Genomic DNA, 13,897 nt, shown 5'->3' on the forward strand with positions numbered 1-13,897 from the left:
ACATGGTAAGAGACTTTGCCAGCTCAGGACTATGTGGCCCTGGCCCGGTGCAAGCACAGAGGGACCAGGCCCCAGCAGGAGGGTGAGCATGCAGCTCCCCCCATGCTCTGGGGGGAGGGGCAGGGGCTAGTCCACAGCCAAGCTAACCTAGCCTGCTGAGCAATGCCCTGGCCAGGGCCTACGGGGGGAGCTCAACCACTGGCAGCTCCAACTTTGAGGTTGCTTTTCCACCTGCGACAACAATGCTGAGGGACTCTCAAAGCTGCCCAAGAACTAGGTAGCAATTCAGCCCTAGCTGCCACTGCTGGCCTATGTTCTTTGCAGGGTCGGGGGTGCTCCTCTCCCCTTGCAAGCTACCTGTGTCCCCACTTACCAGCCAGCACCTGTCCAGCCTGCAGTGTTCACCCTAAAGCACAGCTGAGCCCAGAAGAGGGAAGGTGAAGCAGGCTCTGACTGCCAAGGCAGCTGCTCGCTCTACACAGCCTCTTCTAGGTGAGCTGCTCTTAGCCCTCACAGGCAGGCCTGGCCCATGGGCAGAGATGCAGGTTGAGCGGACGACAGCAGCAGTGTGTGCAGCTCCTGTCGTCACTGCACTGCGTGCACAGCACAGGCACTGGTCTCATGCAGGCAACACTCTCAGGTGCACTGCAGTTCCCTCCCTGGGAGAGCTGTTTAACAATCGTTCTAAGTACCAGCCTTTACCAGAGTGATCTCCCAGGCCTGGCCCTGCAGGCGAATGTGGGAGCTTGCTAGGGCCTCACAGCCCAGCCCAGGGGGACAGAGGGGACTGTGCCACCAGGGACCAGCAAGGCAACCATGGGGGTGTGGATTAGCTGCAACTTGCCAGTGACCTGTTAACCCTTTCTGGGCAGCAGAGAGCAGGAGGGCAGCTGGGTGAAGAGGTTTATTAGCTACACTTGGCACCATGAGGTCAGAGGTTACATAAATTAAGCACACGACTGGCAGCGCTGGCCAGGCCTGGCCACAAGCCCCTGGCCCTCGCGCTCCTAGAAATACTTTAAAAAACATGTTATAAAAACTAATCCCAGTGTTCCTGGGCCCAGTCCATGAGCTCAGAGCAGCATTAGCTCCTATCTGTTAAAAATGAGGTAAACCGCCTGGCTCTGGTGCTGCTACAGATGGACGGACACCCCCGCCCCCACACCAAGCAGCCCCTCGCCTCTACTGCTTGCCCAGGGCTTTGTCCAAGTTGTTCTTGATTGTGTCCAGGAAGTCCGTGGTGTTCACGTAGTGCTCGTTCAGTTTCACGCTGAAAGACAAGGGCAGAGGGTCAGGGGGGACTGCCCCAGCAGCCTCTCCCACTGCCAGCACAGCCCCTGGGGAGTCTGGCCTGACTGACAGGGCAGGCCACAGGCCCCTGCAGCCTCCTGCCCCACGTGGCAGCAAGAGCAGGGACCCCACTGTATCTGCTGTGTGAGAGTCAAGCCTCCAGCTCCTCCCTGAGCCATGGAGCACAGGGGCCCCATCCTGTCCCAATTCCCAGCACAAGAGCACCCCCACAAGCCCGACAGCTCAGGGTGCAGGGGCTGCCGAGCCAGCTGGGACAAAGATATCACCCACCCCCTGCAGCACTGGCCTTTTGGTGGTGCTGAAGGGCCCCTGGGGTTGGAGGGCAGCAGGTGGGAGCTGGATAGCAGCGGCAGCAGTGCAGTGTGTGATCAGAGCCCCCCGTGAGTCACTCACTTGCTGAGCCCATGGATGCAGCCTGCAAGGTCCTTTGTCATAGCTCCACTCTCCACCGTCTCCACGCAGACCTTCTCCAGAGTCTGAGCAAACCTGGCGGAGAGACAGCACAGTCACAGCCTGCACCCCCACTTCCCTCCCTGCTGCAGCCTGTCCTCCTGAAGGCCCTCTGGTCTCAGGGCTGGCCAAGGAGCCGTGTTACCCTGACACGGGGCCAGCCAGGCTCCTTCCACACAAGCAACCCAGGGCCTGGTACAGTCGCAGGCCCCATTAGCCCCAAAGAGAGTGTCAGCCTCCCAGCAGCTGAGGCAAGGCTCCAGTCTCCAGGAAACAGTTACAGCCCTGCCCCAAGGCTGGTGCTCCAGCGCAATGCTTACGTCATGAGATCCGGGTTACTGTCCAGCTTGCCTCTGTGCTCCAGGCCACGCGTCCAGGCAAAGATGCTAGCAATGGGGTTAGTGCTGGTGGGTCGTCCCTGTGGGGGGACGGAGCATCAGAACACCTAGCGCCAGGGAGACACTGGCCTGACCCCAGCACCCCGAGGCTCTGAGCAGCCTGCAATGAGCAGTGCAACCGCCTCCCCCTGCAGAGCTGTTGGGAGGGACCCTGGATCCCACCCCATACCTGGCAGGCTCAGGCAGGAACACAGGCCAGGCCCAGGCCCCGGCCCCAGCCCCAGCCCCTCCCTCTCCCAGAGTGTGAACACAGACTCTCCACACACTGCACTGGGCCTGGGAGCTGGGGGAGTGGCACCCACCTTCTGGTGCTCCCGGTAGTGGCGGGTGACAGTGCCATGGGCTGCCTCAGCTTCTATGGTCTTTCCATCAGGGCACACCAGGACGGAGGTCATCAGGCCCAGGGAACCGAACCCTAGAACACGAGTCCACTCAGGAGAAGTCCCGGGAGGCCGCACTGGCAGATCCTGCAGGGAGATGCCCCGGGCACAAGGCTGCCCTCCTCAGCCAGGCCAAGCGGCAGGGCCCCAACCCCCAGCCCCTCCCCACAGCAGGGGCTGGATGTGGTGGCCCCCCCGCCCAGCATTACCTTGGGCCAGGATGTCCGACTGGACGTCCCCGTCATAGTTCTTACAGGCCCAGACGAAGCCGCCAGAGGACTTCAGCACCTGGGCCACCATGTCATCAATGAGCCGGTGCTCATACCAGATCTTCAGCTTGTCAAACTCTGTCTTGTAGTGCCTGGGGAGCCAAGAGCAGGGTCACCGGGAGCCCCTGCCCCCACCCAGAGAGCCCCCGCAGCTCAGACAGGATGTGCAGTGATGGGTACCCCGTAAACCCCTCTGCATCTCCCCAAGGGCGGCTGCTTCTAGACACTGGCTATAAACAGCTTCATGGGCCTTGGAAATAATAGCACCAGGGCCTGGCCTCCAGCGTGGACTGCCCCTAGAGAGCCACTCCTGCAGGGCTGCTACCATACAGTATGCTGGTCCTGCCCTCCTCAGCAGGGGGCGCTGTAGGGAGCGGGGCAGGAGGGCAGTGCCAGCCCCCACCAGCAGGGGCACTGTAGGGAGCAGGGCTGGGCCAGCCCCCCCAGCAGGGGGCGCTGTAGGGAGCGGGGCAGGAGGGCAGTGCCAGCCCCCCCCCCCCCAGCAGGGGGCGCTGTAGGGAGCGGGGCAGGGCCAACCCCCCCAGCAGGGGGCGCTGTAGGGAGCGGGGCAAGAGGGCAGTGCCAGCCCCCCCAGCAGGGGGCGCTGCAGGGAGCAGGGCTGGGGGGGCACTGTGGGGAGCAGGGCAGGGCCAGGAGGAACAGCTCAGGGACTCCGCAGGGAAGGGCTCAGGACAGGTGGTGCCGTACCTGTCGAAGATCTCCTGGAAGATGTCTTTGAAGCGCCCATCGTAGGCCTTGAGGATGGTGTTCTTGGTGCTCATGTAGAGGGGCAACTTCTTCTGGCTGGCGTACTGGAAGCAGCTGTGAGCGAAGCCGGAGATAGACTGCAAGGGAGGGAGGGCCGGCCAGTGACTCCTTCAGCGCCAGCTGCAGCGCCACAGGGAAGGGGAGGGGGCAGCTGAGTCTCTTGGCAGCTTCCTTTGGCCTGGTCCAGGCAGCCCCAGACGGGCTCTGGGCGAGGCAGGAGCAGGACAGCGTCACTCACCAGCTGTGGGGGCGGCCGGGGGGGTGTTAAGGTCACTCAGTCCAACTGCCAACGCCCAAGGGAGAGAGGAGCCCATCCCCCAGCCAGGGCTTGGCTCCCACACTCAGCCTACAGCGGCCCAGACCCCTCATCGTAGCCGCGGGCTGGCTCCTCAAGCAGAACACGCAGGGCTGGGCTAGGCCAGAAGGGGAGTCGGACGGGGCTCCTGCTAGCCAGGAAGGGCCCAGCCCCATGCCAAGAGGGGCTGCCAGCATCAGCTGCTCCCAGCCCACGCCCTTGCTGCAGTGCCAGGCCTGGAGAACATCCCGGCAGCGCCCGCCTGCCTCTCACCTCGTCCGTGTTGTACATCCCCATGCCAACACCCCCATCAGGGAAGTTGTAAACCTCCCACTCCTTCACGGCACTGCCATCCTTCGGGGTGAACACCATCTTGAACGTCCCGGACCGGTCCACAACGAAGTCCGTGGCCTTGTACTGAACAGGAACAGGCCAAAGAGTTATGCTCAGCAACCTCTGCATCCACCCACTCCAAGCCCCCGCCTGCCGTTGCTGCCAGCAGCCCCCTGGGCACACAGTGCCTGCCGCCATCCAGCCGCCCTCACCCTCACCCTCACCCCCAGTGGCAGGCTCACCTGGTCGCCATGGGCGTGTCTGCCGATGGTGATGGGCTTGGCCCAGCCGGGGACCAGGCGGGGAATGTTCTTGCAGATGATGGGCTCCCTGAAAACAGTCCCGCCCAGGATGTTTCGGATCGTGCCGTTGGGGCTCTTCCACATCTTTTTCAGCCTGAATTCTAAAATCAAGGGGGGGTAAGAGGTGCCATAGGCCTGCCCCCCCACACACACACACAGCCCCCTCCCCCACCAGGCACCCTGGCAGCCCAACCCCAAGCCAGCCCCTGCAGCAGCACGGGTAGGTGTCATGCTGCCCAGGGACTGCTAGAACCACAGCATCTGTCTGGACTGGGGTCAGTGCTGGGACCCAGTCAGGAGGCAGAGCAGACAGAGGTGCCTCTGCCTGCCCCAGCCAGGGGCTCTTGGCAGCATGAGAACTCAGAGGCTGGGGGGGCAAGCGCCCCCCAGAGAGCAGCCCAGTCCCCCAAGCCCAGCTCACATGGAGTCCGAGCCCCACTCCATAGTGAGATGTGGGCTCGCTGCCCAGGGTCCCCTGTCCGGCCCCTCCCCGGCAGCCTGCCCTCTGCACCTTCCACTCTGGCTTCATCAGGCGTGATGGTGGCGCATTTCACAGCCACGCTGTACTTCTGAGTAGCCAGCGCCGAGTCGATGGTGACCTGGTCGTCCGTCTGGTCCCGGTTTGGCAGGCCCAGGTCGAAGTACTTCAGCTGCACGTCCACATTGGGCAGGATCAGCTGGAGGACAGGGTGGGGAGAGGGTGTGCTCAGTGGGGGCACTGCGCCAGGGAGCCAGGGTGCCCAGAACACACTGGCACCCAGGAAGTAGGACAGCCCAGTGGGCTATGTCCGAGCTGCCACAGGGGCTGGGAACACTGCTCCTGGAGCCACGCCCTTGCCCCGGTACAGACGCGCTGGGGCTGAGGGTAGGAAACAGTGACGCCGCCTTGGTGCAGCCGCTCCCCTCCCGCAGCTGGGGCCACTTCCGGGCTCTCTCTCTCTCACAGGAAGCTGCAAAGCCCATGGTGACAGGTTCTCAGACACCTGTTTCCTGGCTGGGGACAGCAGCAGGATCGAGGGAAGCCAAGATCCATGGGGCAAGACTGCATCCTCTCCTGGGAGCTTCAGAAACCCCGGCGCTCCCACCAGCCACAGCCGCCTAGACAAAGCCTGTGTTCTGGCCACGTTTATGCTGCCGAAGCAGCAACAGGAGCCGACAGCTCGCCCACAGGCAGCAAGGATGGGGGCATGGACCTGAGTTGCTGGTGTGTGTCCAGTCACCGCGCCCGCAGAGGACCCAGCATCAGGGGGCAAACGAGTCTCATCCCCCTCCCCAGAGCCCGGGTCCTATGCCACACTGGGGGCCACCACAGAGCTCTCTGACCCTGCAGACCATCCACTGCCCCCAGCACTACCTTCTCTTTGATGAACTCCCAAATGATCCGCGTCATCTCGTCCCCATCCATCTCCACCACCGGCTTGGCCACCTTGATCCGTTTGTCAGCATCTAGGCAGAAGCACCATGGCTGTCAGAGCACCTGCCACCTGGGAGCAGAGGCAGCCCCCAACCCCAGCCATCTGCCCAGCCCAAGCCGCCTCCAGCCTGCAGCAGCGCAGGCTGGGCAGGTGGCCACGTGGGAGGTGGGCAGCCCAGCCTCCAGCCGAGGGAGCCCTGTCCGGGTTTATCTCTGCAATTTCCCATCCTGATTCAAACACGCTGGGTTGTAGCCAGAGCTCCTTGAACTGAGAAGCGCCATAGTCAGGGGCCAGATCCAGCTCCAACTGCCCCAAGGGAACCCATCAAGACATTGCCAGGCTCCTCCAGCAGCACGCGTCACCCAGGGATGGGGGCCTCTGGAGCCCAGCCAGCCCAAACTCTGCCTGGCCAAATGGGGCATCACGCCTCCCCTCCCCTCCTCAGCTGGCACCAAGGGCAAAGCGCTGCTCCGCACGCCCAGGCGGTGACCTAGGGACACATGAATGGCCTCTCAGTGAGGCTCATTCTTGCCTGGGATTCAGGGCAGCAGCTGATCCCGTCTAAAGGGAAAGTGAATTAAACATATGCTGGGAGACTCTAATCCTGACTCCAGCCCAGGGTCTGCTGCCAGCTCCCTGCTCTCAGCTCTAAGCCACAGACTTTCTGAGTGAGAAACCAGCCCTTTCACTCCCAGAGCATAAGCTGCAGCAGAAGCCGGCTGATCTCCAGCCTCCAGCACACAGTGCAGCTGGGCAGAGCAGGGGAATGCACCCAGGCCCAGCCACCCACATGGCCACAGGGAGAGAGACCCAGGGCTGATCTCTACATTAGCAGGGCGAGCGCCTTCCCAGGCAGCTCCGGGCCCACTGCCAGCCATGGCACAAAGGGGCCTGTTCCATTTCACAGCCCAGAGGGGGACGGGACGAAGGCAGAATTCACAGCAGGGGCCACCCACACAAGGCTTTTGGAAGCCCCTTTCTTCCCCCTCCTGCCCCTTGAAATCCAGAGCTCTAGGCCAGGCCCAAGGGTCCGATGCCCTTGAAGTCCTTGGATGACCTTAGCAGAGCAGGTTCCTTTCCCACAGGTCACCAGCTGAACAGCCCAGAACCGGCTTCCCGCTGCTGGGTGCCAGCAGTGCCCGAGATTTGCAGCCCAGAGAGCCAGGCCTGGTGCCCCGGGTCACACCAGAGGACGCAGCCAGCAGGACCCCCAGAATCCAGGCCGGCCGAGTGCGGGGGGCTGGAGAACAGTGTCCTGCTCTGAACGCAGGTTACGGGGGTTACTACGACCCAGGCATCCGGCGCTGCAGCCTGGGCCTGTCTAGACCACTGCTCCCGGGGACCTCCCAGGCCGGATCAGACCCGTTTGGCTCTGGAGCGAGACGTCCCCTGCCCCAGCTGCACCGCAAGACCCAGGCGGGCCCGACCCACTGAGCTCCCACACTAGCTGCAGCCATTCTGGGGGGGCAGCTGCTGGCACGCCGGGCCCAGGGCAAACACCCCGCCCACTCCAGCTGAGGGAGCGGGTCCCAGCCCGCCCTGGAGCCCCGCTGCTGCCAGGGCCAGCGTCACTGCCACGCTCCAGGGAGCCGCGCGGGACGGACAGCGGGGCACCGGGCCGGCCGCGCCCTGGGCCGGAGCTCCCAGCACCGCACGTCGGGCGGGGAGCGCGGGATGCCCAGAGGACCCGGATCCGGACCCGGCCCCCGGCGGGCGCAGTAGCAGGGCTGGGGGCCGGGCGGGGGCTCCGAGCGCCGGGCAGCCTGCGGCAGGGCTGGGGAGACCCAGCCCCCCCGCAGGACAAGGCCGGGCGGCCCCCGGGGGACCCAGCGCCGCTAGGCGGGGCAGAGCCCGGGCGGCCCAGGTCGCCGGCAGCGTCGGGGGAGCAGCCGGGACCCGGGACCCACCCGGGGGACGCGCGTGGGGGGGGGGCCCTCCTGGCTCCCCTCGGCCGGGCCGGAGCCGCCTCTGCCCTTCAAGTCACCCCGGGCCCTTCCCCCGCCCCGGACTCACAGTGGCGCCGCGGCTGCTGCGCGCCCGGCACCGGGGCCAGGGCGGCGGGGAGGCGGCTCAGGCCGGGGGCGGCGCGGCAGAGCGCCGGGGCTGCGCGGAGGTATCGCGCCATCGCGGGACAGCGGCCGGGCAGCGCGGGCCGCGCACTCGGAGCGGCCGGGACACGTGAGCGGGCCCCGCCCGGCCTGGCGCCTCCGCGCATTGGGCAGCGCAGCCCGGCCCCTCCCCGGGGCGGAGCGCGGCCCCCGGCCCGGCCGCTCCCTGCGCCACGTGCGGCCCTTGTTCCCCGCCCCGGCCCTGGGGTCCTCGCGTCCCTTCGGCCTGGCTGCGCCCCCCCCCGGGAGACCCAGACCCCGAGGGCCCCCATCGCCGGGAGCTCCCCCCGGAACCGACTCTGCCGGGAGACCCGGACCCCGAGCGCCCCCTCCGCCCCCCCGCCGGGAGACTCCCCTCTCCCCGGCACCCCCGCCGGGAGCTCCCCCCGGACACTCGGCCCCGCTGGGAGCTCCCCCTCTGCCCCCGGACCCTCCCCCATCGGGACACCCGGGCACGCGCACACAGCCTGCCACGAGCACCCCCTTTCCCCCGGACCCTCCCCAGCCAGGAGACCCGGACCCCGAGCGCCCCCTCCGCCCCCCCGCCGGGAGACTCCCCTCTCCCCGGACACCCCCGCGGGAGACCCGGACCCAGAGTGCCCACTCTGTCCCCGGACCCACGCCGCCGGGAGACCCAGACCCCGACCCCCCTCTGTCGGAGACCCAAGACCTCCCCCAGATCGAGACCCTGAGTGGCCCCGCCCCGAGCCCCCAGTCACACCCTGATCCCCGTCCCCAGTTAGACCCAGACCCCCAGATGTGCTGAGGTAGAGAGGGACCATGACCCCGTCTCTGCCAGGTGATTTCACGGTCTGTTCATAACCCTCCCCCAGGACCTAGGGTGGGCATCTGCCCCCCCCACCCCTACTGCCTCCACTGCTGCTTCTGAGCCCCCTCCCCCCAGCTCTCTTCTCGGAGCCACCCTGCCTGTATCTCCCAGGGCCTCGCTCCAGCCCAGCCCCTTCCATCTCCTGTCTCTGGTTCTCTTCCTGGCAAGGAGCCCTGGGTAGGGGCATTGGGGGGCCCACCTCCCAGCCCCTTGCCGCCCCCCCCGCTGGAACAGGGCCCCAAACCTTGGGCCACCCCAGCTCACCTGGCTGCTCTCCAGGCTGCAGCATCTCTAGGATGGAGGGGCCCAGAGATGAGTGCAGGATCCGGAAATTTCCCAGAGCCCTAAGAGAGGGACTCTCCCTATCCAGGTCCAGAGCCCTGGGATTGAAGAGTCTGCAGCTGGGTTCAGTACGCCCGCGGCATGGCCTGTCCCTATGTCACTAATCTCTTGAGGGAGCAAGTCCCCCATTTCCCCAGCAAGGTCTCCTCCCCCGAGGAACCCTTTCCCACCAAGGGCTGCTGCTTTCCTACCGGCAAGCTATGTGCATGGGCCCCCTGTGCCGCCGGTGCTGTGCTGGGGCTCGGGGAGTGTCGTTGGAGCGCAATGGGGGATGCTGTAGGGAGGTTCATGTCCAGGCACAGGGGAGCCTGAATGGGGGCTCTCCACACCAAAAGGAAAAAGGTTCTTGGGCGGAATGGGTGCAGACGACACCTGGTTTGAGGCTGGGATAAGGACGAGTCTCCAGGAGGCTGTCCCCCCACCCCCGGCTAGTCTTCACCACGCAGTCCTACTTCCCCAGAACCCCAGTGGCCCAGCCCAGAGCTCCTCAGTCCCCGAGGCTGCTTGGCTGGGCAGGGCAGCCAGGGGAGCTGCCCCTACAAAATGGGGCTTCCATGCCTCAGAGCTGGCTGCAGGAGGGGCCTTTGCAGAGCCAGCGTGTGCGCTGCCAGACAGAGCGTCCCAAGGACGCAGGCAGCCGTCAGTAAACAGCATCAAAGCAGGGGACAAAGGGCAGGCAGCATGAGCTGCTTCCAGCAGTGACTACTGGCTTGGCTACGTACTCCCCACCCAGGGACTTGGCGGAGGGGAGTGGCAGCTGCAGGGACAGACTCAGGCCCTCACTTGCTGGGTTGTGGTTTTTGGTGCTGCTCACTGCCAGGGAACGGGCAGGGGCAGACGGGCAAGTGAAGGCAGGAGGAGTTCCGGGGGGGCACCTTCTCCTGTAAGTGGGTGTCTGTTACGGAGTCCCCGGGCGATGCTCTGGAACTGCTCCCCACCAAGCCAGGCAGGACTTTGGGGAGCCTCCTGTCCCTTGGAGCAGCCTGTCTCCAGGGCAAGAAGCTCGCATGGCTTCACCTCCTGGGTCTCTCCTTGGAGCATTCAGCATCCTCTGGCTCTCCGTGCGCTTTCCACAGTGAGTCCATCCAGGCGGGGTCCTGGGGAAGCCACAGGGTCCTGCACTCCCACTTCACAGTCAGACGTGACTCTCAGCCAGCCAGTAACACAGGTTTATTAGATGACAGGAACATGGTCTAAAACAGAGCTTGTAGGTACAGAGAACCGGACCCCTCAGCCGGGTCCATTCTGGGAGGCAACGAGCCAGACACCCACATCTGCCCTCACTTCCCATCCGCAGCCAGCTCCAAACAAACCCCCTCCAGCCCCTCCTTCTCTGCTTTGTTCCTTTCCCGGGCCAGGAGGTGACCTGATCTCTTTGTTCTCCAACACCTTTATCTATCTCCTTGGAGCGAGGAAGGGACCCAGCCATTAGTTGCCTGGAGACAGAGTGTCGGCCATTTATGTGCACTGGCCCTTTGCTCTGCAACAATCTCACCCCCTGGAGACTTAAGAAATGCACAGGGGAAGCTGAGGCACCCACACAGCGTTCGGAGGAAACAGAACAGTCCCACTTCTTCACAGTGTCAAGGCGGCCAGTCTCAGCACCCGTGTCAAGTGGCTGCATGCGCCCTCCACACGCCGTGTGACTGAGCTTGGCTGCCTGGAGGCCTTGGGCAGAGGGCACAGGCTCAACACCCAGCGCCGCAGCAAGAGACACTGGGCTCTCGCCAGCCAGCACACAGCAAGGAGTATGTGGAAACTCGCCCCTCCTCCCCCACCAGGCAGCCAGCACTCCCCAGGACTGGGGGCTGCTGCTAGTTCAGCTATCAGTGTCCTAAACAAATGTCCTTTGGTTTGTAAGGGCCCTTTCCCTGCATTGCTTATGCCTTGGCATCCGCACAGGGCACAGCAGCTGCCTGCCTGCCAGCGCCTCCACAGAGCTGCCTCAGGGCCTAGGTGGAACCGAGCAAGTGGACTGAGTTCAGGTCAGGAGGAGTTGGGCAGGATGAGGAGGAAGCAACCCTAGGAAAAAAGGAAACTGTCCCTTGAGTTTAAGTCCTCTCACTGCATGAGGGCTGCAGAACTGGGCATCAGCAGTGGGTGGGGTGTGTCAGGGGCTGGAATTGTGGGGGTTGCAGGGCCGGGCTCGGCATCAGCAACAGGAGGGCAGGTGGGGTGTGTGTCTGGGGCTGGAATCGCAGGAGGCTACAGGGCAAGACAGGGCATAAGAACAGCCATACTGGGTCAGAACAAAGGTCCATCCAGCCCAGTATCTTGTCTGCCAAGAGTGGCCAATGCCAGGTGCCCCCGAGGGAGTGAACCTAACAAGTAATGACCAAGTGATCTCTCTCCTGCCATCTATCTCCACCCTCTGACAAACAGAGGCTAAGGACACCATTCCTTACCCATCCTGGCTAATAGCCATTTATGGACTTAAAATCTCCATGAATTTATCCAGTTCTCTTTTAAATGCTGTTATAGTCCCAGCCTTCACAACCTCCTCAGGTAAGGAGTTCCACAGGTTGACTGTGCTCTGTGTGAAGAACAACTTCCTTTTATTTGTTTTAAATCTGCTGCCCATTAATTTCATTTGGTGACCCCTAGTTCATATATTATGGGAACAAGTAAATAACTTTTCCTTATTCCCTTTCTTCACATCACTCATGATTTTATAGACCTCTATCATATCCCCCCTTAGTCTCCTCTTTTCCAAGTTGAAAAGTCCTAGCTCTTTAATCTCATAAGAACATAAGAACGGCCGTACCAGGTCAGACCAAAGGTCCATCTAGCCCAGTATCTGACTACCGACAGTGGCCAATGCCAGGTGCCCCAGAGGGAGTGAACCTAACAGGCAATGATCAAGTGATCTCTCTCCTGCCACCCATCTCCATCCTCTGACAGACAGAGGCTAGAGACACCATTCCTTACCCATCCTGGCTAATAGCCATTAATGGACTTAACCACCATGAATTTATCCAGTTCCCTTTTAAATGCTGTTATAGTCCCAGCCTTCACAACCTCCTCAGGCAAGGAGTTCCACAAGTTGACCGTGCGCTGCGTGAAGAAGAACGTCCTTTTATTTGTTTTAAACCTGCTCCCCTCATATGGGACCCGTTCCAAACCCCTAATCATTTTAGTTGCCCTTCTCTGAACCTTTTCTAATGCCAGTATATCTTTTTTTTTTTTGATGGGGCCACCACATCTGTACGCAGGATTCAAGATGTGGGCGTACCATGGATTTATATAAGGGCAATAATATATTCTCAGTCTTACTCTCTATTCCCTTTTTAATGATTCCTAACATCCTGTTTGCTTTTCTGACCGCCTCTGCACACTGCGTGGACATCTTCAGAGAACTATCCACGATGACTCCAAGATCTTTTTCCTGATTTGTTGTAGCTAACTTAGCCCCCATCGTATTGTATGTATCGTTGGGGTTATTTTGTCCAATGTGCATTACTTTACATTTATCCACATTAAATTTCATTTGCCATTTTGTTGCCCAATCACTTAGTTTTGTGAGATCTTTTTGAAGTTCCAGTCTACTTTGGTCTTAACTATCTTGAGTAGTTTAGTATCATCTGCAAACTTTGCCACCTCATGGCGAAGCTGTGCTGAGGGAGCTTGCACAGACCTGCCCCCACGGAGCCAGGCTCTAACGGGGACATGTCTGACCTTCGCTTTCTCAAGCAATAAGAAAAATAAAAGCTGAAGGACGCAGCTGGTCTGGGTCCTGTTTGAGGGTGAACTGAAATCGCCCTCCTCTCCTTCCCTTGGCTCTGCTCCAGGTTAGCAGCTCTAAGGGGAGCAGCACTCTGGCTTATCTGATATTCCTCGGTGACCTGCCCAGTGCAGAGTGGTTACACGTGGCAGCACGGCTGGGCTTGCTCTGGAAAGTCCTTGGGGTCGGTGCCCAGCACCGTTTGCTGACTGGAGCTCTGTCAAGCTAAGGACAAAGCCAGTGGCTAGTGCTGTCCTTGCTCTGCCCAGAGCTGGCATCCGAATACCCTTCAGAGTGCCAGGCACCAGGAGAGCGGTGGGCCTGGTGCTGGGGTGGGGGGCTTCCATCCATTGGGAGGTGAGGAGGACTTGGTGGGGTGCCCTGTGGAGGGAACATGAGCCCAGTCCTCCAAAGGGAGCGTGGTGCTGGTGAGTGACAAGGCAGCTTGCCAGGACCCCGGCCTGCTGAAGGCTGAGCTAAGCCTGGACTCTTCCCAGCAGTGTGTAGATGCAGTGATCTGGCACGGCCAGTCTCTGTGCAGCGTGTTCTGCGGGCATGAGCAAGGGACCTTGACTTCACATTTCCCTGTCACAGATCTGGGGGCTCCCAGGTGAACAGACCCTGTGTAACACGGTGCCAGACACACGTCCTGCACCCGGCATATAGCTCCTGCCAGGCCCCTCAGCTAATGGCTGGAGCGAGGCCCACCCCACGAATGGCTCATCCTAGGCAGTGTCGCTTCACTCACGTGGCTGCAGCAGCTTCCCAGAGTCCCGGAGCCCAAGATTCCAGCCTGCCCACATGAGGGGCTTGGCCAGCATCAGTTCTGGCTCTGCCTGCTCTCCAGAGCGAGCGGCCATAAACCCAGGCCACAATTAAAGGGGGGAGGAGGGCAGAATGTTCCTGGGAGTGTGGTGTCTCGGGGGACCAGCAGTGTGTGAGTCCCAAGGCTAGGAAGAGCTGGCAGCCCCATCCC

The 13,897-nt window shown here is 62.2% G+C and overlaps 1 protein-coding gene across 1 annotated transcript; it reads right to left on the reverse strand.

Annotated features, from left to right (window-relative positions):
• Positions 1-891: 891 nt before the first annotated feature.
• Positions 892-8,030, reverse strand: IDH2 (isocitrate dehydrogenase (NADP(+)) 2). Its single transcript, XM_050967352.1, has 11 exons — positions 7,935-8,030; positions 5,861-5,952; positions 5,018-5,183; positions 4,447-4,607; positions 4,145-4,288; positions 3,517-3,653; positions 2,749-2,900; positions 2,462-2,574; positions 2,082-2,179; positions 1,705-1,797; positions 892-1,270 (listed from the first exon to the last, which is right to left on the reverse strand). Exons 2-11 carry the CDS (start codon positions 5,909-5,911, stop codon positions 1,183-1,185), a joined length of 1,203 nt encoding a protein of 400 aa, XP_050823309.1. The 5' UTR covers positions 5,912-5,952; positions 7,935-8,030; the 3' UTR covers positions 892-1,182.
• Positions 8,031-13,897: the final 5,867 nt, after the last annotated feature.

Source organism: Gopherus flavomarginatus, chromosome 9, assembly GCF_025201925.1.
Source record: "Gopherus flavomarginatus isolate rGopFla2 chromosome 9, rGopFla2.mat.asm, whole genome shotgun sequence".
NCBI lineage: Eukaryota > Metazoa > Chordata > Testudines > Testudinidae > Gopherus > Gopherus flavomarginatus.

Coding starts and splice junctions, on each gene's coding strand:
- IDH2 (XM_050967352.1), bottom strand. CDS start 5,911: ATGGATGGGGACGAGATGACGCGGATCATTTGGGAGTTCATCAAAGAG. Junction 5,184..5,860: donor GGGAGTTCATCAAAGAGAAG/GTAGTGCTGGGG, acceptor CCTGTCCTCCAG/CTGATCCTGCCCAATGTGGA. Junction 4,608..5,017: donor TGATGAAGCCAGAGTGGAAG/GTGCAGAGGGCA, acceptor CCTTGATTTTAG/AATTCAGGCTGAAAAAGATG.